Below are 25,797 nucleotides of genomic sequence, written 5' to 3' on the forward strand. Positions count from 1 at the left end.
TGTGCAATGTGAAAGAAAACCGGGCCTTGTCCCGGCTGGAGCCGCGGCCCAAGAACTGAGGCGAGTCGCGAGCGTACCCTAGCCGCCAGCCGCTCAACACGCCCGAGACCTCAACTCCCGACGCCTTCTGTTTCAGCGTCCTGCTAGGCCGCCGCAGTTCCCCTGCTAGGCCGCCGCAGTTCCCTCTCCGCTCCGCCGGATCCATCCCTCGCTCTGCTCATCGCCCCAATGCCGAAAAAGGTCGCCATGCGGCGAGGTAAGCCCGCCCCCGACCAAGGGAAGAGGCGGCGCCACGGGCCGCGGCTGTCCAAGGTGATGCTTCGGGAGCTCGACGCGATGGGGCCTGGCCCTGCCCGCGGCTCCGATGGTGAGGAGGACGGGTCCGACGCGGTTGCCGAGGACGTGTACGAGTACGAGGAAGGGGTGCCCGAGGAGGAGGCCGGCAAGAACGGCCGCTATGACACCGTCGCCAAGTACGAGTACAACTTCGACAGCGACGCCTCCGATGCGGTGCGGGGACCCTTCCTACTCGATGCACTGGGCCACTAGCGAAGCGATTGCTGAGACGTTGTCATTATAAGCATTTGAGCCTGTCTTGAACTCCCACCGAATCATGTTCGCATTTGCGTATTTTTAGGATGAGGATGTGCCTTCGGAGGAAGGCGAGGATATGGACGAAGATGACAATGACGACGGTGATGATGAGGAGAAGCAGATAAGAATACTTCAGGAGACGACCGGAATGCCCAGAGAAGCCTTCGATGGTAAGCTTTTTTTTATCCTGTTAACATTGCATATGTTATATTCTCATGGACATTGCATACAGATTGTTATTTTTTTTTGGGTTGAAGGCTTAGGAGTTTTCCTACCTGCCAAAACTGTGAGGTGCTAAATAACGTTGTAGCACTCTAAAATAAACGGCGTTTGCCGAACTAAATAAAACTAGGGCTCAGAAATCTGAAATGAATTTGTCAAAACAGGAAAGAAGAGGAAACAGCCATCGGAGCTGCACCTGCAGCATGGCGATGGAGATGGTCCTGTCACAATTCATGATCTCTTGGACAATGTCCAGGGGAAACCTGGTTATAGCAAGATCCGTAAGAGGCTGCAGCAGCAGGAGAAAAAACCGATGGTCGTGCTAGCCCCACTTCCAAAAGTAGAGAGGGACAAGATCGAGCGCAGCGTGACGTTTCAGAAATCCAAGAATGAGCTAACAAAGTGGGAAGGAATCGTGAAGAGTAACAGGGAAGCTCCTGTACTATACTTTGAAAATGATACCAACTTGGGTGTGAACACTGTTGCGGCAATTGCTAGCGAATTTAAACCAAGGACTGAGTTTGAGAAGAAGATTGCTGAGATTACGCAAAGCACTGAAATAATAGAAGCACACAAGAACGATGGTGCCAAAATCCTGGAACTTAACAAGGTATCTTTGATGTTCTCATTGCACTCTGTCAGTTCTACTGAACTGAACTATTCTATAACTGTGCTGACTGCTACGCACGCTGAACATGTTTACTACACTGTTTTTAAAGCCATGGAACACTCTTTCTAAACAAGTTAATGAACTTATGTAGATTGATGCAGAAGATGTGAGAGAACACCAAAACCGTCTTGCTAAGATGCGCAGCCTTCTATTCCGTCATGAAATGAAAGCAAAGCGTATGAAGAAGATCAAGTCCAGGACATATCATCGGATGTTGAAGAAGGACAAATTGAAGGCAGCATCAGCAGATTTCGAGGCAGATCCTGAAGCTGTCACAGATCATGCTAGGAAACAAGAATTTAAACGGGCAGAGGTAAATCACTGCTCATATGTTTTTTCTCAGTTATAGGGAAATTCCCTCATTGGTCTTCCCCCAACAATGTTGCTAATTTATCTGAAATATTTATAGGAAAGGATGACATTAAAGCACAAGAATACATCACAATGGGCAAAGCGCATCCTCAAGCGTGGATTGTCTGTTCAAGATGAAGGCACCCGAGCTGCCATTGCAGCACAGCTCCAACAAAATACTCTTCTGACTAGAAAAATGAATTCCATGAAGGATGATTCTAGTAGTGAAGAAAGTTCAGATGATGATGACGACGAGAGTGACTCAGAAGCAAAAATCTTAAACAGAGGGAAAGAAAAGATTCTTAAAGCTCTTGAAGAAGACAATGAGATACCGAATTCTGGAGTTTTTTCGTTGCCTTTCATGGTGCATTTTCATTTCACATGCTGCTTGTGCATTTGTTTACAAAAAAGTATATTTGCTAGCATTGTTGCAATTCTGTCACCACCATAATCACATTTCTCTGCTTATTTACAGGAGCGTGCTATGAAAAAGCGCGAGGAAGCAACTTATGAGGAAGCACGACAGGCTCTTGAAGAATACGATGATTCCTTGAAGAAATTAGAGGACAATAACACTGAACAAAACGAAGACAAAGTTAAGGTGTCAGGTAAAAGAACGTTTGGGCCTACCAAAAATACGCACGAAGAGTTAGTGAAGAGGAAAAAATTACAAGATACTGAAAACAGCAGTGATAGCGAGTATGATTCTGAGCCAGCCCAGCCTTTGAGCAATAATGAAGTAACTATGAAACATGATGATACCCAATTTGGGAGTGCACTACTGGATGATGAACCACAGAATGATATATACAGAGTAAGACATTCATACCTTCAAGTTATTGTACCATGTGTTTTGGATAATGTAATCTGATATACATTTGTTGCATTATGTAGAACTTTACTGATATCATAAAAAATCCTGGTCCTAAGACAACTTTCGAAGTTGGAATGTTAGCTGGTGATTCATGGAAGAAGGTAGCCATTCTGGTATCTTGCGGTAGCTGTTTATTTCCTTGTCTTATTTTATTTTAAGCTTGTTAACTCTTGTTTTCATCAGGTCAAGAGCGACAAAGGAAAGGACCACAGCAATGCCAATGACATTACCAATAAATCCAAAATACCGGTTCCTTCTATTGTAGACCCACAGCCTAAGGTTTGCCTTAACTATTATCTGCAGTTTCTATCTGTAGGTCCATTCATTATTTTATTTATTTTGTTTTCCACATTGTTGTTTGAGTAGCAACAGGATCACAATTCCGATTCAGATTCTGAGGAAGAGATGGTTGAAGGCAACTTGACCATCCCTGACAGAAAGGAGAGCTATGAACTTCCATCGCAAGCTGATCTCATACGTCAGGCTTTTGCTGGTGATGATGTTGAAGCTGAATTTGAGAAAGACAAAATGGATGTTTTAAATGAGGAGAATCCTGAACCTGAAAAGCCTGCTCTTGTTCCTGGCTGGGGCCAGTGGACAGACATCCAACAGAAAAAAGGACTTCCCTCATGGATGATAAAAGAACATGAAGTTGCTAAAAGAAATAGAGAAGAAGCCTTGAAGAGGAGGAAAGACTCGAAGCTTAAGCATGTCATTATTTCTGAACATGTAGATAAGAAGGTAAAGTTGTGTTTGATTCATTACATACACATGGTCAGCGTGGTTTATGTTTCTGTTGTTTATTTGAAGTGCATACCTTTGTTGTTCATTATAATTCTTGAACAATCATATTTCACTGAGATGTCTCTTTAGTTCTTTTAGAATGCTTGATTGGTAAATAATCTTACTGGTTTTCACTCCGCAGACTGAAAAGTATTTGGTAAGGAAACTGCCTTTCCCTTACACTTCGAAAGATGTGTATGAGCAGAGCATTCGAATGCCTATTGGGCCTGATTTCAACCCAGCGATATCAGTTTCTGCTCTCAATCGACCTGCGGTGAGTGCTATCTGATGCATGGAACTCCTAAGAATTATATTATTAGCTCATAGAATTGAGGACAGCAGTAATCAAATATGTGATTCAATAATCTACTTAGAAAGCTACTGGTCTTGCCTTGTTGATGTGCACTATATGCATTTTCAATGAAATACCTCCTGTTTTAGATGTGCAACTTTGATGTTTGTTTATGCCATCCTGCATCCATCTAGGTGGCATTCCCTGTAATGAACACCGAAACTGTGGACACAGTAGCAAATACAACAACAACAACAACAACAGAGAAGTCTTTTAGTTCTAAGGGTAGGCTAGCGTTAAAATCCAACATGAACCATAAATCAAGGTTCAGGCATGTAGATAGGTCTTTTCTATTTCCCGTTGGCTCCTGTTCAATGCTAAGATTTTGGACTATACGTTTAAGTCTTGTTTTATTACTCTTACTGCCTTTTTCCACATCAACTTTGGCCTTTCCCTGCCTCTTTCTATTAGTATATCACGTCCTAGGATCCCACTACACATGATATTTTTTGGAGGGGTCTTCGTTGGACATATCCATGTTGGACAAATATTTTCATCTGTGCTACCCTTAGCGTATCACGTATATCATTGTTCTGGGTTTGATCTCTTTTTATATGGCTACAAACGTAACGGCTAACGTGACATCAACATTCTACCATTATTATAATTGACAAATCCTTTACTTACTAAAGCATTTGTACTAGTAAAAACACATGTGCAATGTTCTTTCGCTATGGCCTACCTTTTGTTTAGTTTTGTTAATTAGAAAATGCACCTTCTTACTACCTCCATGCTTGAATATTTGTCGCCCGCTAGTTCAGTTTTGAACTAAAACGCGACAAGTAAAAAAGAACAGAGGGAGTACTATTCATTTATTAGATTACATGCCCACTAAAATTTGCTTTTATTTACTGTTGTACCATTTCTTCAGATTGTTAAGAAGCCTGGTGTTATCATTAAACCAATACAATACGAGGAGGTTAATCCCCATGAGAAGCTCGATGAACCAAAACGTGTCATTCAGAGAGCAACCCCAAACCGGAATGCAAAGAAAGCCTTTGCCAAACAAGGAAAAAGCGTAACTTCACAAAAGAGAAAGTGACGAGACAGTCATCTTCTCGTCAATGGCTTCATTTGGACAAAGGAGAGCTCATCCGAATTTTGTTGCCCCCGCCGAATTTGCACATGCATGGCTCCAGGTGTGTGCAGTGATTCTTCCCTTTATGAAAGTTCCCGCTTCGGCGCATGACCCATGGGCAAAAGGTTTCACACCACTGGTTTATGAGAGCAGAGAAATTTTGGTACAAGTAGTTCTGTATTTGTTATTTATTGCATTCGCCACGCATCGTCCAAATGAGACGGATGCTATATTTCAGTTCTGATGATGGCCACTGGTTAACTAGAGTCACCTGTCTTGTATGGATCCCCACTTTTCAGACGCCGGTAAATTTGTATGATTTGCGAAATGTTCGACTGATCGAAGATGGCCAAACGGCCAAAAGATCCAGATCCATCTCTAGTCCAAATTGCCAAAAGCACAGGTCTATTGCGAGAATCGTATCAACAGTACAAAACTTAGCGTCTTTTGGCCAGTGACTTGCCAATGAACCGCCGTCGTTGTCATCCTTCTCATTGGCAACAGTTCATTCTTGTGGCGCGGGAGGCTGGTGGGTGATCCAACTGAAAACAGAGAAACAATGCAAATGATTCGGAGGGGGCCACAGTGACGGGTTCATATAAAAATGTACTAACTCCGTTCGCAAATATAGAACACTGTTCACTTTTTTTTCAAAAACTTTGATCACTTATCTTATTCAAAATATTTATTTAAAAATATAAATTTTAAGGCAAGCACAAACTAGCTTAAGTGATAAAATAAATCAATAAATAAATAAATGATAACTATATGAATTCAATTATCCCTTGGTTGAATTAAAACATCTCTTAGGGCTACTTTGGGAATCTCAAATCTCCTTCGAGATTGGAGGGAGTTGAGGTAGAAATGAACTAATTTCCTCTCCAACCACCTTCAATTCCGAAGGGGATTTGAGTTTCCAAACTAGCTCTTGGGAACCCCATTTCCCAAAGGATTTCTATTTTCTCAAGTGAAATTAGTTCATTTTTCTTTGAAAAAATAGAAATACATTGAAAAAAATTAAATTTCTAAACTAAGTCTTAGGCACTAGTTTGGCTACTCCATTTTTTCCAAAGGATTCACATTTTCCTAAGGGAAAATGAACTAATTTCCCTTGGGAAAATAAAAAAAACCCTTGAAAAATAGGATTACCAAACTAGCACTTAATAAAAAGCATTTGCTTCGATAGTGTTATATATACACACACTAACACTATACTTTGCATTCATGCAGGAGCTTTATTGCTTATGCATTTAATATTTAAAATCTTAAACCCATACTTGAATTTGAATTAATATGTACTCTGCATTCATGCTGGAGCTTTATTGCTTGTGCATTTAATTTTTAAAATCTTAAACCCATACTTAAATTTGAATTGAAAAAACTGAAAATTTGAAATAAAAATGAAACCAGAAAAACAAAAGGAAAAAAAAGAGAATGGCACTGGGCCGACTCCATTGATTTTGGCCCACCCCCACTTACCTAACCCACCGACACATGATGTTCAGCACTGGCAAGCTCACACACATTCCCCGTTTGAGTATTATATTATTATTCTGATCACTGACGTCAGCGTGACGTCGTCAATGACATCATCCACATCACATTTGGGCCACCCTTGCCAGTTCATCCTCTAGCAGTCTACCGATTCGAAGCCAAGCAACATCGTGTATTGGAGTGTATTGGGTGGGATTGAGATGTATTTTAACTTGTTATGGATTTAAACCGGCTCAATCCCACCCAATACATGTGGATTATCACCAAGACGAATAAGCCCTAATTGACGCATCCAAAGTCCGATTGGGATCCTCGTGAAGTTAGTTGAACTCGGTCTCGTGGTGCATAAATCCAAAGGCCATCCCACCCACCGTGGGAGCCACCATGGGCACGCAAATACACATGAGCCCTGCCGCAAGCCGCGAGATTAGCGTAGAGGGAGAGATTGCCACCGCAAGCAACCTCCACGTGTATCGTTGTCTAGCTCGCACGAAGAACGAGATCGAGATCGAGAGAGCCATCACCGTCGTTTCCCCACGAACATCGTCGACGTGTGTTCGTGGATTTGTCTAGGCACATCGCTGGGCCGTAGAGATCTCGTCTGTGGCAGTGGGTGATGCGGAGGAACTCGGCGATGGAGTGAATTTCACGTCGGAGGACCATCGCCGCTGAAAGTCGCCTAGAGGGGGTGAATAGGCAAAATCTGAAAATTATAAACTTTGAACACGCACTATACTCGGGGCTGGTATTGGTTTTTGTTGCTAGGTTTTGGTTTTTGTTGCTAGGTTTTGAAGATGCCTTGCAGGGAATTGGTACATGTACAACTTCCTTCATATCTGGTATGGGTGATTGGTATAACCTAATGAAAAGAGGAGTGGTTGCTACTAATTCTTAATAAAACCAGCTTCCTAAATAAAAATAATAATAACTTTATTGTTCTTCCTTCTTTCTTTCTTTCTTCTTCTTCTTCTTCCTCTAGCTCCAATAACAACTCACTTGGAAAGATTAGAATGAGATGAAGAAAGCACGATTAATAAAACCAAGCAACAAGAGCAACAAATGAAACATGAATCATACTCTCTCAAGTCACTAAGCACTAATGATCACTTGTCTTAATTGTGGAACTTGGAGAGATTGAAAGCTTTGAATGTGCCTAGTAATGGATTGCTAGCTCTTGTATTGAATATGAACGAGTGGAGTGCTTGGATTATTTGAATGGAGGTGGCTGGGGTTGTATTTATAGCCTCCAATCACTTCCTAGACTTTGCTCCAATTCTGTCGACCGTGGACGGTCCGCGCCCCTGGTCCAGACGGTCCGCCCCTGCACATCAACGACTAAAATCGTAACGGTCAGTAGTAACGACTATATCAACGGCTATAGTGTATTTAATGTGTCGTCAGATGTTAGATAAAGCAGTCGTGAACGGTCCGGCTGTGCATCCCGGACGGTCCGCAAGGACACTAAAAATGTGTTTTACCGAACCCGTCACCTTCGGGGTTTTCTAGTTTTCAACAGTCGGACAGTCTGCGCCTGAGGCCATACGGTTCACGCTTGGTCCCGGACGGTGCTCGCTTCTCCTCCGAACAGTCTGTAGTGTTAACTCTGTTTTTGCAATGTTCCTGTCTGAGGCTTACCTTGGTGTCGTGGACGGTCCGTCGCAAGGGCCCGGACGGTCCACGCATAAGTGTTTTTCCAAAAAGCTTCTCCTGTCCGGAATAATCTATGGTATTCCGGACAATCGACTTAGAATAGTTGTAGACGAACTTATGCACCTGAGAAATGATCAACTGGGCAAACTAGTTAGTCCATATGGTTTATGATGGACGTCAAACACCAAAATCGATTATAGGAAATGTTTAAGGCCATTTTCCTTTCAGCCGCCACGAGAGCATCCTGCACCATGGTCAACGTCCATCGTTGCTCCAAACGTTGGTCGCTGCCAGTTTCTCGCCGCAGCCACTAAGTCATGTAGACCAGACCCCCCCTCGCTTGAGCCAAGGTGAGAATCTATCCAAGTTGTTTGCCATGACCTTGTCCTCATGTAGCTCTATTCAGTTTCAAGTTTGGGGCCCTAGTGCGCGGAGTGGACGATTCCGACCATGGCTGACGCCATGGCGAAGTTTCGCGTCGCCATGTGCTGTATCAAGTGGGAGAGTTGGCGCGCAACCATGAGATGCGAAGCGAACGACTGTGATTAGATTATCTTACCAGTTCGATCAGGGGTATCATGGTCCGTCGATTTGTGATCGGGCGAATAAGGTCGATTTCAGTATCTTAAAATCTGGACCGTAGATATTTCATTAGGTGGCCCAGATTAGATCAGGGCGTACCCCTTCGCTTTATTAAAACAAGACTGTTATATCAGGATCTAGTGCCTAGGGTTGCACGCGTGTTATAACAACGGGGTCTGTTTTGCAAAAGATTCCCTAGAGTTTATTAAAACAAACCCGCCATCCATAAGCAGTTAGAAGGATTTAATTTAGGTCCCTGAAAACTTACAGTTTGATCCCTGTTCTTTCAAAATTCATACCCGCTAGTTCTGGTTAGGATAAAACGAATGAAATAAATTATAAAGAGTTCTAGCATTCAAGGAAGCAATGACAGATGCTTAGAGTGGACATTTGTGTTGTTCCACACCTATGCAACTCCTCCATCGATCTGTACAAGCTACCGGGCTCCATAAATGGATGGTCCATGTCATAAAAGATCCTCGTCTCATCCGGCAAAAAATCTGAAGTAGAAATTGATAGTCGCCTAGAGGGGGGGGGTGAATAGGGTGAAACTGAAATTCTCAAAAATAATCACAACTATAAGCCGGGTTAGTGTTAGAAATATAAACGAGTCCGCGAGAGAGGATGCAAAACAAATCGCAATCAAATAAAGAGTGTGACACGCGGATTTGTTTTACCGAGGTTCGGTTCTCGCAAACCTACTCCCCGTTGAGGAGGCCACAAAGGCCGGGTCTTTTTCAACCCTTTCCCTCTCTCAAACGGTCCCTCGGACCGAGTGAGCTTCTCCTTCTCAATCAAACGGGAACAAACTTCCCCGCAAGGACCACCACACAATTGGTGTCTCTTGCCTTGGTGACAATTGAGTTGTTCGCAAGAAAGAATGAAAGAAAGCACGATTGCAAAAACCAAGCGACAAGAGCGGCAAATAACACACGGATCCTTCTCTCTCTCAAGTCACTAATCACTAATGATCACTTGTCTCAATTTTGGAACTTAGAGAGATTGGAGGCTTTGAATGTGTCTTGGAATGGATTGCTAGCTCTTGTATTGAATGTTGAAGGTTGGAATGCTTGGGTGTAGTGAATGGAGGTGGTTGGGGTTGTATTTATAGCCACCAACCACTTCCTAGCCGTTGCTCCATTCTGCCGACCGCGGACGGTCCGCCCGCCTGGTCCGGACGGTCCGCCCCTGTAGATCAACGGCTGGAAACGCAACGGTCAGCAGTAACGGCTATATCAACGGCTATATTGCATTTAATGCGTCGTCAGATGTCAGATAAAGCCAGTCGCGGACGGTCCGGTCGTGCACCCCGGACGGTCCGCGTGGCCGCTATAATTCATTTTTCGAACCTGTCACCTTCGGGTTTTTCGGTTTCTCACCTACCGGACGGTCCGCGTCTGAGGCCGGACGGTCCACACGAGGGCTCGGACGGTCCTTGCTTTTCATCCGGACAGTCCGTAGTGGAGACTTGTATTTTTGCATTGGTTCTGTCCGAAGGTTATCCTGGTGTCGCGGACGGTCCGCCGCAGAGGCCCGGACGGTCCGCGCTTGGCCTTTTTTTTTCCAAAAAGCTTCTCCTGTCCGGAATAATCTACGGTATTCCGGACAGTCGATTTAGTACAGTTGTAGATGAACCTTTGGCACCTATAGAATATAATCTAGAGCAAACTAGTTAGTCCAATTATTTGTGTTGGGCAATTCAACCACCAAAATCAATTAGGAAATAGGTGTAAGCCTAATTCCCTTTCAATCTCCCCCTTTTTGGTGATTGATGCCAACACAAACCAAAGCAAATATAAAAGTGCATAATTGAACTAGTTTGCATAATTGTAAGTGCAAAGGTTACTTCGAATTGAGCCAATATAAATACTTATAAATTATGCATGGATTGTTACTTTCATTCTTAACATTTTGGACCACGCTTGCACCACATGTTTTGTTTTTGCAAATTCTTTTGTAAATCCTTTTCAAAGTCCTTTTGCAAATAGTCAAAGGTAAATGAATAAGATTTCGAGAAGCATTTTCAAGATTTGAAATTCTCGCCCTGTTTCAAATGCTTTTCCTTTGACATAAACAAAACTCCCCCTAAGTGAAATCCTCCTCAAGAGGGTTTTGAGATATCAATTTTGAAATACTACTTTCTCCCCCTTTGGAACATAATAGGATACTAATTCATTTTAAAAATAAGAATGAGGTGGTGGTGCGGTCCTTTTGCTTTGGGCTAATACTCTCTCCCCCTTTGGCATGAATCGCCAAAAACGGAGTCATTAGAGCCCTTGACATTACTCTCTCCCCCTTTGGTCATAAATAAATGAGTGAAGATTATACCAAAGACGGAGTGTTGCTCAGAGTGATGGCGAAGGATGAGTTACGGAGTGGAAGCCTTTGTCTTCGCCGAAGACTCCAATTCCCTTTCAACACACCTATGACTTGGTTTGAAATAGACTTGAAAGAGACATGATCAAAGGTATATAACTAAGCTATGTGTGCAAATCAACAAAAGAAGTTCCTAGAATCAAGAATATTTAGCTCATGCCTAAGTTTGTTAAAAGTTTGTTCATCAAGAGGTTTGGTAAAGATATCGACTAATTGATCTTTAGTGTTAATATATGAAATCTTGATATCTCCCTTTTGTTGGTGATCCCTTAAGAAGTGATACCGAATGGCTATGTGTTTAGTGCGGCTATGCTCGACGGGATTATCCGCCATCTTGATTGCACTCTCATTATCACATAGCAAAGGGACTTTGGTTAATTTGTAACCGTAGTCCCGCAGGGTTTGCCTCATCCAAAGCAATTGCGCGCAACAATGGCCTGCGACAATGTACTCAGCTTCGGCGGTGGAAAGAGCAACCGAATTTTGCTTCTTTGAAGCCCAAGACACCAAGGATCTTCCCAAGAACTGGCAAGTCCCCGATGTGCTCTTCCTATTGATTTTACACCCCGCCCAATCGGCATCCGAATAACCAATCAAATCAAATGTGGATCCCCGAGGGTACCAAAGCCCAAACTTAGGAGTATAAGCCAAATATCTCAAGATTCGTTTTACGGCCGTAAGGTGAGATTCCTTAGGGTCGGATTGGAATCTTGCACACATGCAAACGGAAAGCATAATGTCCGGTCGAGATGCACATAAATAGAGTAATGAACCTATCATCGACCGATATACCTTTTGATCCACGGACTTACCTCCCGTGTCGAGGTTGAGATGCCCATTTGTTCCCATGGGTGTCTTGATGGGTTTGGCATCCTTCATTCCAAACTTGCTTAGAATATCTTGAGTGTACTTTGTTTGGCTTAAGAAGGTGCCTTCTTGGAGTTGCTTCACTTGAAATCCTAAGAAATACTTCAACTCCCCCATCATAGACATCTCGAACTTTTGTGTCATGATCCTACTAAATTCTTCACATGTAGACTCGTTAGTAGACCCAAATATAATATCATCAACATAAATTTGGCATACAAATAAGTCATTTTCAAGAGTTTTAGTGAATAAAGTAGGATCGGCCTTTCCGACTTTGAAGCCATTAGTGATAAGGAAATATCTAAGGCATTCATACCATGCTCTTGGGGCTTGCTTGAGCCCATAAAGCGCCTTAGAGAGTTTATAGACATGGTGAGTATACTCACTATCTTCAAAGCCGGGGGGTTGCTCAACATAGACCTCTTCCTTGATCGGTCCATTGAGGAAGGCACTTTTCACGTCCATTTGATAAAGCATAAAGCCATGGTAAGTAGCATAGGCCAATAATATACGAATTGACTCAAGCCTAGCTACGGGTGCATAGGTTTCACCGAAATCCAAACCTTCGACTTGGGAGTATCCCTTGGCCACAAGTCGAGCTTTGTTTCTTGTCACCACACCATGCTCATCTTGCTTGTTGCGGAAGACCCATTTGGTTCCTACAACATTTTGGTTAGGACGTGGAACTAAATGTCATACCTCATTCCTAGTGAAGTTGTTGAGCTCCTCTTGCATCGCCACCACCCAATCCGAATCTTGGAGTGCTTCCTCTACCCTGTGTGGCTCAATAGAGGAAACAAAAGAGTAATGCTCACAAAAATGTGCAACACGAGATCTAGTAGTTACCCCCTTATGAATGTCGCCGAGGATGGTGTCGACGGGGTGATCTCGTTGGATTGCTTGGTGGACTCTTGGGTGTGGCGGCCTTTGTTCTTCATTCTCCTTGTCTTGATCATTTGTATCTCCCCCTCGATCATTGCCGTCATCTTGAGGTAGCTCATTTGCTTGATCTTCTATTTCATCAACTTGAGCTTCATCCTCATTTTGAGTCGGTGGAGATGCTTGCGTGGAGGAGGATGGTTGATCTTGTGCATTTGGAGGCTCTTCGGATTCCTTAGGACACACATCCCCAAGGGACATGTTCCTTAGCGCGATGCATGGAGCCTCTTCATTACCTATCTCATCAAGATCAACTTGCTCTACTTGAGAGCCGTTAGTCTCATCAAACACAACGTCACAAGAAACTTCAACTTGTCCAGAGGACTTGTTAAAGACTCTATATGCCCTTGTGTTTGAGTCATATCCTAGTAAAAAGCCTTCTACAGTCTTAGGAGCAAATTTAGATTTTCTACCTCTTTTAACAAGAATAAAACATTTGCTACCAAAGACTCTGAAATATGAAATATTGGGCTTTTTACCGGTTAGGAGTTCATAAGATGTCTTCTTGAGGATTCGATGTAGATATAACCGGTTGATGGCGTAGCAGGCGGTGTTGATCGCCTCGGCCCAAAACCGATCCGAAGTTTTGTACTCATCAAGCATGGTCCTTGCCATGTCCAATAGAGTTCGATTCTTCCTCTCCACTACACCATTTTGTTGTGGCGTGTAGGGAGAAGAAAACTCATGCTTGATGCCCTCCTCATCAAGGAAGCCTTCGATTTGAGAGTTTTTGAACTCCGTCCCGTTGTCGCTTCTTATTTTCTTGATCCTTAAGCCGAACTCATTTTGAGCCCGTCTCAAGAATCCCTTTAAGGTCTCTTGGGTTTGAGATTTTTCCTGCAAAAAGAATACCCAAGTGAAGCGAGAATAATCATCCACTATTACAAGACAATACTTACTCCCGCCGATGCTTATGTAAGCAATCGGGCCGAATAGATCCATGTGGAGTAGCTCAAGCGGCCTGTCGGTCGTCATGATGTTCTTGTGTGGATGATGGGCTCCAACTTGCTTTCCTGCCTGGCATGCGCTACAAACCCTGTCTTTCTCAAAATGAACATTGGTTAATCCTAAAATGTGCTCTCCCTTTAGAAGCTTGTGAAGATTCTTCATCCCAACATGTGCTAGTCGGCGATGCCAGAGCCAGCCCATGTTAGTCTTAGCAATTAAGCATGTGTCGAGTTCAGCTCTATCAAAATCTACCAAGTATAGCTGACCCTCTAGCACACCCTTAAATGCTATTGAATCATCACTTCTTCTAAAGACAGTGCCACCTACATCAGTAAAGAGACAACTGTAGCCCATTTTGCATAATTGAGATACGGAAAGCAAATTGTAATCTAATGAATCTACAAGAAAAACATTGGAAATAGAATGGTCAGGAGATATAGCAATTTTACCCAACCCTTTGACCAAACCTTGATTTCCATCCCCGAATGTGATAGCTCGTTGGGGATCTTGGTTTTTCTCGTAGGAGGAGAACATTTTCTTCTCCCCAGTCATGTGGTTTGTGCACCCGCTATCGATGATCCAACTTGAGCCCCCGGATGCATAAACCTACAAAACAAGTTTAGTTCTTGACTTTAGGTACCCAAACAGTTTTGGGTCCTTTGGCATTAGAAACAAGAACTTTGGGTACCCAAACACAAGTCTTGGAGCCCTTGTGTTTGCCCCCAACAAACTTGGCAACTACCTTGCCGGATTTGTTAGTTAAAACATATGATGCATCAAAAGTTTTGAATGAAATGTCATGATCATTTGATGCATTAGGTGTTCTCCTTTTTGGCAACTTAGCACGGGTTGGTTGCCTAGAGCTAGATGTCTCACCCTTATACATAAATGCATGATTAGGGCCAGAGTGAGACTTCCTAGAATGAATTCTCCTAATTTTGCTCTCGGGGTAGCCGACAGGGTATAAAATGTAACCCTCGTTATCCTGAGGCATGGGAGCCTTGCCCTTAACAAAGTTTGACAATCTTTTAGGAGGGGCATTAAGTTTCACATTGTTTCCCCTTCGGAAGCCAATGCCATCCTTGATGTCAGGGCGTCTCCCATTATAAAGCATACTACGAGCAAATTGAATTTTTTCATTTTCTAAGTTATGCTCGGCAATTTTAGCATCTAATTTAGCTATATGATCATTTTGTTGTTTAATTAAAGCCATGTGATCATGAATAGCATTAATATCAACATCTCTACATCTAGCACAAATAGAAACATGCTCAACAATAGATGTAGAGGGTTTGCAAGATTTTAACTCTATAACCTTAGCATGTAATATGTCATTTTCACTTCTAAGGTTAGAAATAGTAATATTGCAAACATCAAAATCTTTAGCCTTAGCAAGCAATTTTTCATTTTCATTTCTAAGGCTAGCGAGTGAAATGTTCAATTCTTCAATCCTAGCAAGTAAATCATCATTATCATCTCTAGAATTGGAAGTTGAAACATTACAAACATGAGAATCAACCTTAGCTAATAAATTAGCATTTTCATTTCTAAGGTTGGCAATAGTGTCATGGCATGTGCTTAGCTCACTAGTTAATTTCTCACATTTTTCTATCTCTAGAGCATAAGCATTTTTAACTTTAACATGTTTCTTATTTTCCCTAATTAGGAAGTCCTCTTGGGAATCCAAAAGGTCATCTTTTTCATGAATAGCACTAATTAATTCATTTAATTTTTCCTTTTGTTCCATGTTAAGGTTGGCAAAAAGGGTACGCAAGTTATCCTCCTCATCACTAGCATTATCATCACTAGAAGACTCGTATTTAGTGGATGATTTGGATTTAACCTTCTTCCTCTTGTCGTCCTTTGCCATGAGGCACTTGTGGCCGACGTTGGGGAAGAGGAGTCCCATGGTGACGGCGATGTTGGTGGCGTCCTCGTCGTCGGAGGAGTCGGTGGAGCTCTCGTCGGAGTCCCACTCGTGGCATACGTGGGCATCGCCGCCCCTCTTCTTGTGGTACCTCTTCTTTTCTCTCCTCTTGCCCTTCTTGTCGTTATCCCTGTCACTGTCACTTGATAATGGACATTTAGCAATAAAGTGACCGGGCTTACCACACTTGTAGCAAACCTTCTTGGAACGGGATTTGTAATCCTTCCCCTTCCGTTGCTTAAGGATTTGGCGAAAGCTTTTGATGATTAAAGCCATCTCCTCGTTGTCGAGCTTTGAAGCGTCGATTGGTTGTCTACTTGGTGTAGACTCCTCCTTCTTCTCCTCCGTCGCCTTGAAAGCCACCGGTTGTGCTTCGGATGTGGAGGGATCATCAAGCTCGTTGATCTTCTTTGAGCCCTTGATCATACATTCAAAGCTCACAAAATTCCCGATAACTTCCTCGGGAGTCATTAGTGTGTATCTAGGATTACCACGAATTAATTGAACTTGAGTGGGGTTAAGGAAGATGAGTGATCTAAGAATAACCTTAACCACCTCGTGGTCATCCCATTTCTTGCTCCCGAGGTTGCGCACTTGGTTCACCAAGGTCTTGAGCCGGTTGTACATATCTTGTGGCTCCTCCCCTTGGCGAAGACGGAAGCGACCGAGCTCCCCCTCGATCGTTTCCCGCTTGGTGATCTTGGTGAGTTCATCACCCTCGTGTGCGGTCTTGAGTAGATCCCAAATCTCCTTCGCATTCTTCAACCCTTGCACCTTGTTATATTCTTCTCTACTTAGAGAGGCGAGGAGTATGGTCGTGGCTTGGGAGTTGAAGTGCTCGATTTGGGCTACTTCATCCTCATCATAGTTTTCATCCCCTACGGATGGTACCTGTGCACCAAACTCAACAACATCCCATATACTTTTGTGGAGTGAGGTTAGATGAAATCACATTAAATCACTCCACCTAGCATAATCTTCACCATCAAATGTGGGTGGTTTGCCTAATGGGACAGAAAGTAAAGGTGTATGTTTAGAAATGCGAGGGTAGCGTAGGGGAATCTTACTATACTTCTTACGCTCTTGGCGCTTAGAAGTGACGGACGCCGCGTCGGAGCCGGAGGTGGATGCCGATGAAGAATCGGTCTCGTAGTAGACCACCTTCCTCATCCTCTTTTTCTTGTCCCCACTCCGATGCAGCTTGTGAGAAGAGGATTTCTCCTTCTTCTCTTTGTGGTGTGAAGAAGATCTCTTCTCCTTCCCTTTGGAGGAGTCCTTCTTCTTCTCCTTCCTCTTGGTGCGGGACTTTTCCGATGAAGTGCTCCCATGACTTGTAGTGGGCTTTTCGCCGGTCTCCATCTCCTTCTTGGCGTGATCTCCCGACATCACTTCGAGCGGTTAGGCTCTAATGAAGCATCGGGCTCCGATACCAATTGATAGTCGCCTAGAGGGGGGGTGAATAAGGCGAAACTGAAATTCTCAAAAATAATCACAACTACAAGCCGAGTTAGTGTTAGAAATATAAACGAGTCCGCGAGAGAGGATGCAAAACAAATCGCAATCAAATAAAGAGTGTGACACGCGGATTTGTTTTACCGAGGTTCGGTTCTCGCAAACCTACTCCCCGTTGAGGAGGCCACAAAGGCCGGGTCTTTTTCAACCCTTTCCCTCTCTCAAACGGTCCCTCGGACCGAGTGAGCTTCTCCTTCTCAATCAAACGGGAACAAACTTCCCCGCAAGGACCACCACACAATTGGTGTCTCTTGCCTTGGTTACAATTGAGTTGTTCGCAAGAAAGAATGAAAGAAAGCACGATTGCAAAAACCAAGCGACAAGAGCGGCAAATAACACACGGATCCTACTCTCTCTCAAGTCACTAATCACTAATGATCACTTGTCTCAATTTTGGAACTTGGAGAGATTGGAGGCTTTGAATGTGTCTTGGAATGGATTGCTAGCTCTTGTATTGAATGTTGAAGGTTGGAATGCTTGGGTGTAGTGAATGGAGGTGGTTGGGGTTGTATTTATAGCCACCAACCACTTCCTAGCCGTTGCTCCATTCTGTCGACCGCGGACGGTCCGCCCGCCTGGTCCGGACGGTCCGCCCCTGTAGATCAACGGCTGGAAACGCAACGGTCAGCAGTAACGGCTATATCATCGGCTATATTGCATTTAATGCGTCGTCAGATGTCAGATAAAGCCAGTCGCGGACGGTCCGGTCGTGCACCCCGGACGGTCCGCGCGGCCGCTATAATTCATTTTTCGAACCTATCACCTTCGGGTTTTTCGGTTTCTCACCTACCGGACGGTCCGCGCCTGAGGCCGGACGGTCCGCGCGAGGGCTCGGACGGTCCTTGCTTTTCCTCCGGACAGTCCGTAGTGGAGACTTGTATTTTTGCATTGGTTCTGTCCAAAGGTTATCCTGGTGTCGCGGACGGTCCGCCGCAGAGGCCCGGACGGTCCACGCTTGGCCTTTTTTTTTTCCAAAAAGCTTCTCCTGTCCGGAATAATCTACGGTATTCCGGACAGTCGATTTAGTACAGTTGTAGATGAACCTTTGACACCTGTAGAATATAATCTAGAGCAAACTAGTTAGTCCAATTATTTGTGTTGGGCAATTCAACCACCAAAATCAATTAAGAAATAGGTGTAAGCCTAATTCCCTTTCAGAAATTGCAGTTGAAGCTTCATTAACAAGTCCACTTTCATCACTAGCACCACCATTTGCATTGTATGCTTCTTCCCTTGCCTCTTCTCCAGCGCATCCTCTTTCTGCAATCCAAGCTTAATATATACACCAACCTCACTTGTCACTTCATGTTTTCCCTCATCATCCCATCTTTCCTCTATTTCCACTTTGATTGCATTCCAATCAATTTAAGCACCACTGGATTCATGTGTTGGTGGAGTTTGTAATAGTTGCCAGGTTTTATCTAAAAGAGAAATGTGCCATTGGGCCATTTCTAATATTGTTTTGGTGATTAGATGCCCAACACATTGTTTTGAGTTCATATGTGCTAACTAAGTGAGAAGTACAAATCGAAGAGAAAGGTATGTCTCTGGACTTAGTCAATGGTTTTGGTTACTAACATGTTTATCTAAGTGCTAGAAACATTACCAAGAAAAGAGAAAAAGGATGTAAGAAAGAAGGGCTCAGGACAGCCAAAACCAGCACCAGTCTGGCACACCGGACTGTCCAGTGGTGCACTGGACAGTGTCTGGTGTCCCAGGCTGGCTCGACGCCAACTGGGCGTTCTCGGGAATCGGCGGGGCGACGCGGCTAAAATTCACCGGACTGTTCGGTGGTGCACCGGACTGACCGGTGAGTCTTCAACGCCCGCGCCCAAGTACATCGGCGACGAACTCGTCGCTCTCGGGAAATCGCCAAGGACGTCGCGGCTAAAAATCACCGGACTGTCCGGTGAGTCAGAGGCGCCCAAGCCAACGGTCGACTGCGAAATCAGCGGGCGACGCGTGGCCCGCGCCAACGGTCGGTTGGGCACACCAGACTATCTGGTGTGCACCGGACAGTGTCCGGTGCGCCAAAGGAACCGTCGGCCCAACGATCGGATGCGTCAGTTAAGGAAGGAGATCGCGCATCGGGCTGCTACAGTAGCTGTCCGGTGGTGCACCGGACTGTCCGGTGCACCACTCGATAGAAGGCAAGAATTGCCTTCCAAGTTGATCTCAAACGGCTCCTAGCTGCCTTGGGACTATAAAAGGGACCCCTAGGCGCATGGAGCATTACACCAAGCATTCACGAAGCATCCTAAGACTCCCAGACTCCGTCTCCACGCATTTGATTCGTTGTGTTAGTGATTTGAGCTCCGTTCGAGTTGTGAACTCCCTGTGCTGTGTTTCGAGCTCAAGTCTTGGCTAGTGTGCGTGTGTGTGCTGCGGATTCGAGTCTTGTGTGCGTTGTTTTCTCTCCCTTACTCTTGTGCTTCTTTGTGATCTATATTGTAAGGGCGAGAGGCTCCAACTTGTGGAGATTCCTCGCAAACGGGAGAAGAACACTAAACAAAAAGTCGTGGTATTCAAGTTGATCATTGGATCACTTGAAAGGGGTTGAGTGCAACCCTCGTCCATTGGGACGCCACAACGTGGAAGTAGGCAAGTGTTATACTTGGCCAAACCACGGGATAAAACACCGTGTCTCTTGTGCTGCTCTTCTCTGTGATTGTTTGTGTTTGCAAGAGCTCGCTTCATAACAACTTGATCAACTCGCACTAACATCTCTATAATCAAGTTTGTGGCTATTTAGTGTTTGATTTTATAGGATCACCTATTCACCCCCCTCTAGGTGCTCTCATTATCATGGTCGTACAAATAAAATTAAGGTTTTATATATCGTTAACTAAAACTTATCTTGTTTCGTAGCAACTATTGGAGGATAAAGCTACCATTTTGTGTGCACAAATAGAGGGACCACAGGCTCACCAAACTACTCGACTGCAAGAGAGGTGTCGGGATCGATGGCAAAGTCTCTAGATCCAGCCATTGAAGGCCATCGAGATGTAGAAGAGGTGTGTCTATGGCAAGCGACGTAGTCTTAGCAACCATGTTGGGTGGCGTAGGAAGCGCAGGAACGGCACCGTCGATTGTCGTGGATGCCACAATGTCGTCCTCAACTGGCGTTGAACCCACAAGCAGGACAATATTCTTAATCACATAATCTACATGCATGATGTCGCCATTGGCAATGGCGGGAATCCATCGTCCATGTGACACCTGAAACTGTAGCTTAGAGAGAAGGGATGAGAGGAGACGGAAGGGAGGATAAGTGCACGACAAAGACTAACACATGGGCAACTTTGTCCTCTCCTCTCGCGCGAAGGCGGTGCGTTCGTTACAAAACCAGCTCTTCGTAGTGCGCTCAATCCAAAATTCTCCCTTAAGTTTATAGTAGTAAGGGCTAGTTTGAGAGCACCATTTTCTCATGAGATTTCTATTTTTCTCAAGGAAAAATAAACTAATTTTCTTTGAAAAAGTAAAAATATCTTAGAAAAATGTGGTTCTCAGAGTAGTCCTTAAATGTTACTATTAGAGTTGCTCTAACCGGCGTTGGCTTGTGCATCATCCTGGTAGAAGAGGTAGTAGTAGCTAGTAGGTGACAACACGTCCGATCTGGATTGGTAGAAGATGTAGTAGGTGACAACACGTCCGATCTGGATTCTGCTGAAACCCGAATGGTTGGTGGGGGTCCAAAAATTCTCCACCACCTTCCCCCGCCTTCCTCCGAGTCGACCCACCCGCACCTCTCCTCCCCCGGCATCTCACTCCTCATCCGCAGTTCCACACCACCAAATCCCTACCTCCTCAGTCCTCACCCATTCATTCGTCCATCCCACCTACCATGGCCACCGCCTCCGGCACTGACGCCGGTGCCCAGCCGCGCGACGACCCCAGCCTCCTCCCCTTCGCGTCCTTCTCGCTCGGCCTCTCCATCCGCGCGCCGGCCACCCCCACACTCGCCTCCGTCCCCTCCACCCTCCACCTCCCCACTCAAATCTCTACACTCGCCGTCTGCCTCCACCCCTCCGCCGCGCAGCCCTCCTCCCGCCGCACCACCCGCCTCAATTCCGCCACCTCCTCCGTCATCGCCCCGCTGCCCTCCTCAACGCCCGGCCTCTCCCGCTCCTTCCCTTCGGGCGCGCCCGCCGCAGCAGGGCGCCGCCGCACGCTCGTCTGGTTCCGCGCCGACCTCCGCCTCCACGACCATGAGCCGTTTCACGCCGCAGCGGGGGCGTCGTCCTCCCTCCTCCCCGTTTTCGTCTTCGATCCGCGGGACTTCGGCAAGTCCCCCTCGGGGTTCGACCGGACGGGCCCGTACCGCGCCAACTTCCTGCTCGATTCGGTCGCCGACCTGCGCCGGAGCCTCCGCGCCCGCGGTGGGGACCTGGTGGTGCGCGTGGGTAGGCCCGAAGTGGTCATTCCCGAGCTCGCGCGGGCGGCGGGCGCGGAGGCCGTGTACGCTCACGGGGAGGTATCGCGGGACGAGGTCCGCGCCGAGGAGAGGGTGCAAAAGGCTGTGGAGAAGGAGGGTATCAACGTGAAGTACTTCTGGGGTAGCACGCTATACCACGTGGAAGACCTTCCCTTCCGCCTCGAGGACATGCCGTCCAACTATGGCGGCTTCAGGGAGGCCGTGAAGGGGTTGGAGGTCAGAAAGGTGCTGGAGGCTCCCGAGGAGGTCAAGTGCGTGCCCATGAAGAATGTGCTCGAGCCCGGTGACATCCCCACGCTTGCTGAGCTCGGGCTCACTGCGCCACCAGCCATGTCACAGGTGAGTCGGCTTCGAAATATAGATTGCTTTCTTTTCCTGTGACACGCTTTTAGATATTTAGCTAGGTTCGGTTCAGCATCTTATTTATTTAGGCTCGAGCTCAATCTGTAAATCTGTAGTATAAAATAAAATTTTTTGGTGTTCAATAGTTCCAAGTAAAGTGTACAGCTAGAAACGGATGGATGTTGCTAACTATGGCATGCTTTGGTTTCATTTACAATTTGGCTCTATAATCCATTTCTTACTTTTTAGATATATTTTGTCTATGTTGGGTCTTTGACAGAGCATAGTTAAGTCTCTTTCGTTTCATTTACAATTTGGCTATATATTTATTTTTTGACAGAGCGAAATTTGTGCATGATACCAGGGGGATCAGCCGCTTCTCGCAAAAAAAAACATAGTTAAATAAAATCAGATATAATGAATTTTAGTCCTCTTGTCCTATTAAGAAGGTGTGTCGGTGTGGTGTCACTATTGCTTGCTGTCTGTCATTCCATTTTTGTTCACAGCTCCAGTAGTATTTCCGAGTAGCAGAGGACAAAATGGTAATAATTTTTTTGTTGTGGTTGGATGATAAAAGAAGCAAGCAGTTTTGTCCCAATCAGATAGGCCAAATTCCAGTTCTTCTGCAAATGAATTGTTTATCATAGTCTCACCTTTATCTGCATTAATGGTTAGCTTCATTTTCATCACTATGCAGCTTTGGAAACGAGCCACAATGGCATCTTATGGTTTTGGTCTGGGACACCTTAAACCTGCAGTTTTATGCTCTTATGATTCATTTGTGTAGAATACATAGAACTAAATTGACATTTGAGGGCTTGTTCGGTTTGGAAGGGATTGATGGGGATTGGAGGGTATTAAATCCCTTCCTAGTCAAAATTGAATAGGAAGGGATTTAATCCCTCTCAAACTCTTCCGATTCCCGTGCAATCGAACAAGGCCTAAAGGGGTTTCAACGTCAATGTGGAAGTGGAATGCTGAGCTGTGTTACTTCCCCAAAGAACAAATATTCATCTGCTGTTAATGTAGACAGCAACACCAGTGATAGGATTGTCACTTTTGAATAGCTTGTGTTATTGTCATGGTCATTTTTTCCTGTAGTTCGTACCATTGTCACTTTTGAATAACTTGTGTTATTGCCATGGTCATTTTTTCCTGTAGTTCGTACCAAATACCCATTCACTTCTGCATTTTTACTCTTTTGTGCAGTGCATCTTGATACTTACATTTCATTATTTGTTCATTTAGGACTCAAAACCTGCTGTTGGCTCTACTCTCATTGGTGGTGAGACAGAAGCTCTGGAGAGGTTGAAGAAGTTTGCTGCAGAATGCTCTATGCAGCCAAACAAAGTAGACAAAAGCAATACCCAAGATAGCATATATGGTGCTAATTTCTCTTGCAAAATTTCTCCATGGCTTGCTACAGGTTGCCTCTCTCCACGGTTCATGTATGAGGAGTTGAAGAAGCATGCTACTAAGTATGCAAGTTCGCTAAACCCAAGTTTCACCATTATATAAATTTGTTTGTCTATAATTAAGTGATTCTCTTCTTCCCAGAGCAATTCCTTTTGGGTCAACACCCAAGAATAATGATGGCACATCTGATGCTGGAACAAATTGGTTAATGTTTGAGTTGCTGTGGAGAGATTTCTTCAGGTATGTACCACTTGCCCTCTGTTTCAGATGACTAGCCTTGTGCCATTGTATTGCAACGGATATGATATAGGCAATGCATGCTGGAAACTCTAGAGACAATATTAAGCCATCCTGTATGCGAGTATTCAGAACATTTTTGCATCGAAAACTCAAATTTTGTATGATACTAAACATTAAGGCCTCGTTTGGTTTCTTGGATGGAATCCCTGTAATGATTCCTAGTTGGAATGGTATACTAATGAGTTGGAAAAGTTCCTAGGTAGAATCATGGGTAACCGAACGGACCCTAAATGATAAGCTATTTTGGATGCATCATCTATTCATCATGTATATAGTACTATACCTGCATTATCTTATAAACAAGTTTTGTGTTAACTGTAGTTTAGATAATGTGAATACTTCTTGGACTCTCGAGTTTTTTTTTCATCTGCATCTAAACTGTTTCATTAATTAAGGAAATATGTGTAGCTTCCTCCATGTTTTCTTATATACTTTCAATAGGTTAACTAAACATAAAACCAGCTTAACCTAGTTGCTAGGAAGATGTATAGTTATACTAATCTTCAATGTGGTCTGAACTGAATAATTAATGATCAAACCGATGAATTGTAACTGATGATTAATGAAATATGTCAGGTTCATCACAAAGAAGTACAGCTCTGTACAGAAGACATCTGAAGTTGCCACTGGCTGCACTCCCGCCCCAGCGCTTGCATGAACTTACTTAGACAAGCTGATTGCCAGCTGCTTTTTTGGGGTGATAAACTTATGTGCATTTTCAATGGAGTCTTTTTTTTGCCGCCAATAATGTTGGTAGTCAAAGTGAACGCCGAATGCGCATTCCTGCGTTTTGGTTTGGTCGATGTATTTAATGCTGTCGACATCCCTCCAAATGACTGTTGAATGCAAATGATACTGTGAGCAACCTATCATCTGCTGTGTAAATGTGTTCTGTCGACGTTCCTCCAAATGACACTTCGATGCAATGATATTGTGAGCAACCTGTAAGCTGTTATGTAAATGTGATAGTTAGATGCATATCATGCATGTGACCTGCTATTGTTCTATATATCATATTATTGTTCTATATATCATATGAATAGACTTTATTTAAATAAAACACAAAAATGTATGTGTTTTTGAAAGGGAATTAGGTTTGCACCTAGTTCCTAAATAATTTTGATGGTTGAATTGCCCAACACAAATAATTGGACTAACTAGTTTTGCTCTAGTGTATAAGTTATACAGGTGTCAAAGGTTCACAACAAGCCAATTAAAAAGACCAAAGTTGGGTTCAAAATAGAGAGCTAAAGGAATTCCAAAAGGCTCCCTGGTCTGGTGTACCGGACTGTCCGGTGGCGCACCGGACAGTGTCCGGTGCACCAGGGGACCTCGCGCAGAACTTCTCAGCCTCGGGAATTTTTTAGAAGCCGGTGCGCTATAATTCACCGGACTGTTCGGTGTACACCGGACAGTGTCCGGTGCTCCAAGAGGACGCGGCTCTGGAACTTGGCAGTCTCGGGAATTTGACACGGCTGCTCCGCTATAATTCACCGGACATGTCCGGTGTACACCGGACTGTCCGGTGCATCTACGAAGCAACGACTACTTCGCGCCAACGGTCACCTGCAGGCGCATTCAATGCGCGTCAGAAGTGCGCAGAAGTCAGGCACGCCCATGGTGGCGCACCGGACATGTACTATAGAGTGTCCGGTGCGCCACCGGACATCCAGGCGGGCCCAGAAGTCAGAACTCCAACGGTCGAATCGCAACAGCTTTGGTGACGTGGTTGGCGTACCGGACATGTTCGGTGTACACCGGACTGTCCGGTGCACCATACGACAGACAGCCTCCACCAACGGTCATGTTTGGTGGTTGGAGCTATAAATACCCCAACCACCCCACCATTCATTGCATCCAAGTTTTCCAGCTTCCAACCACTATACAAGAGCTAGCATTCATTGCAAAGCACACCAAAGAGATCAAATCCTCTCCCAACTCCACAGAAAGCTTTAGTGACTAGAGAGAGTGATTTGTAGTGTTCATTTGAGCTCTTGCGCTTGGATCGTCTCTTTTCTTTCGCATTCTTTCTTGAGATCATACTCACTTGTAATTGAGGCAAGAGACACCAATTGTGTGGTGGTC

The 25,797-nt window shown here is 44.6% G+C and overlaps 2 protein-coding genes across 2 annotated transcripts; both read left to right on the forward strand.

The window, feature by feature from the left end:
- On the forward strand, nt 1-5,297 carry LOC103634670 (U3 small nucleolar RNA-associated protein 14). Its single transcript, XM_020546372.3, has 11 exons — nt 1-510; nt 638-764; nt 981-1,426; nt 1,578-1,799; nt 1,896-2,201; nt 2,313-2,651; nt 2,732-2,812; nt 2,895-2,990; nt 3,078-3,452; nt 3,637-3,768; nt 4,718-5,297. The coding sequence occupies exons 1-11, from the start codon at nt 229-231 to the stop codon at nt 4,886-4,888; spliced, it is 2,577 nt and encodes an 858-aa protein (XP_020401961.1). The 5' UTR covers nt 1-228; the 3' UTR covers nt 4,889-5,297.
- Nucleotides 5,298-20,959: 15,662 nt separating this feature from the next.
- On the forward strand, nt 20,960-24,575 carry LOC100192113 (photolyase/blue-light receptor PHR2). Its single transcript, NM_001137536.1, has 4 exons — nt 20,960-21,993; nt 23,245-23,474; nt 23,554-23,652; nt 24,289-24,575. Exons 1-4 carry the CDS (start codon nt 21,064-21,066, stop codon nt 24,368-24,370), a joined length of 1,341 nt encoding a protein of 446 aa, NP_001131008.1. The 5' UTR covers nt 20,960-21,063; the 3' UTR covers nt 24,371-24,575.
- Nucleotides 24,576-25,797: the final 1,222 nt, after the last annotated feature.

This window comes from Zea mays, chromosome 1, assembly GCF_902167145.1.
Source record: "Zea mays cultivar B73 chromosome 1, Zm-B73-REFERENCE-NAM-5.0, whole genome shotgun sequence".
Taxonomy (NCBI): domain Eukaryota; kingdom Viridiplantae; phylum Streptophyta; class Magnoliopsida; order Poales; family Poaceae; genus Zea; species Zea mays.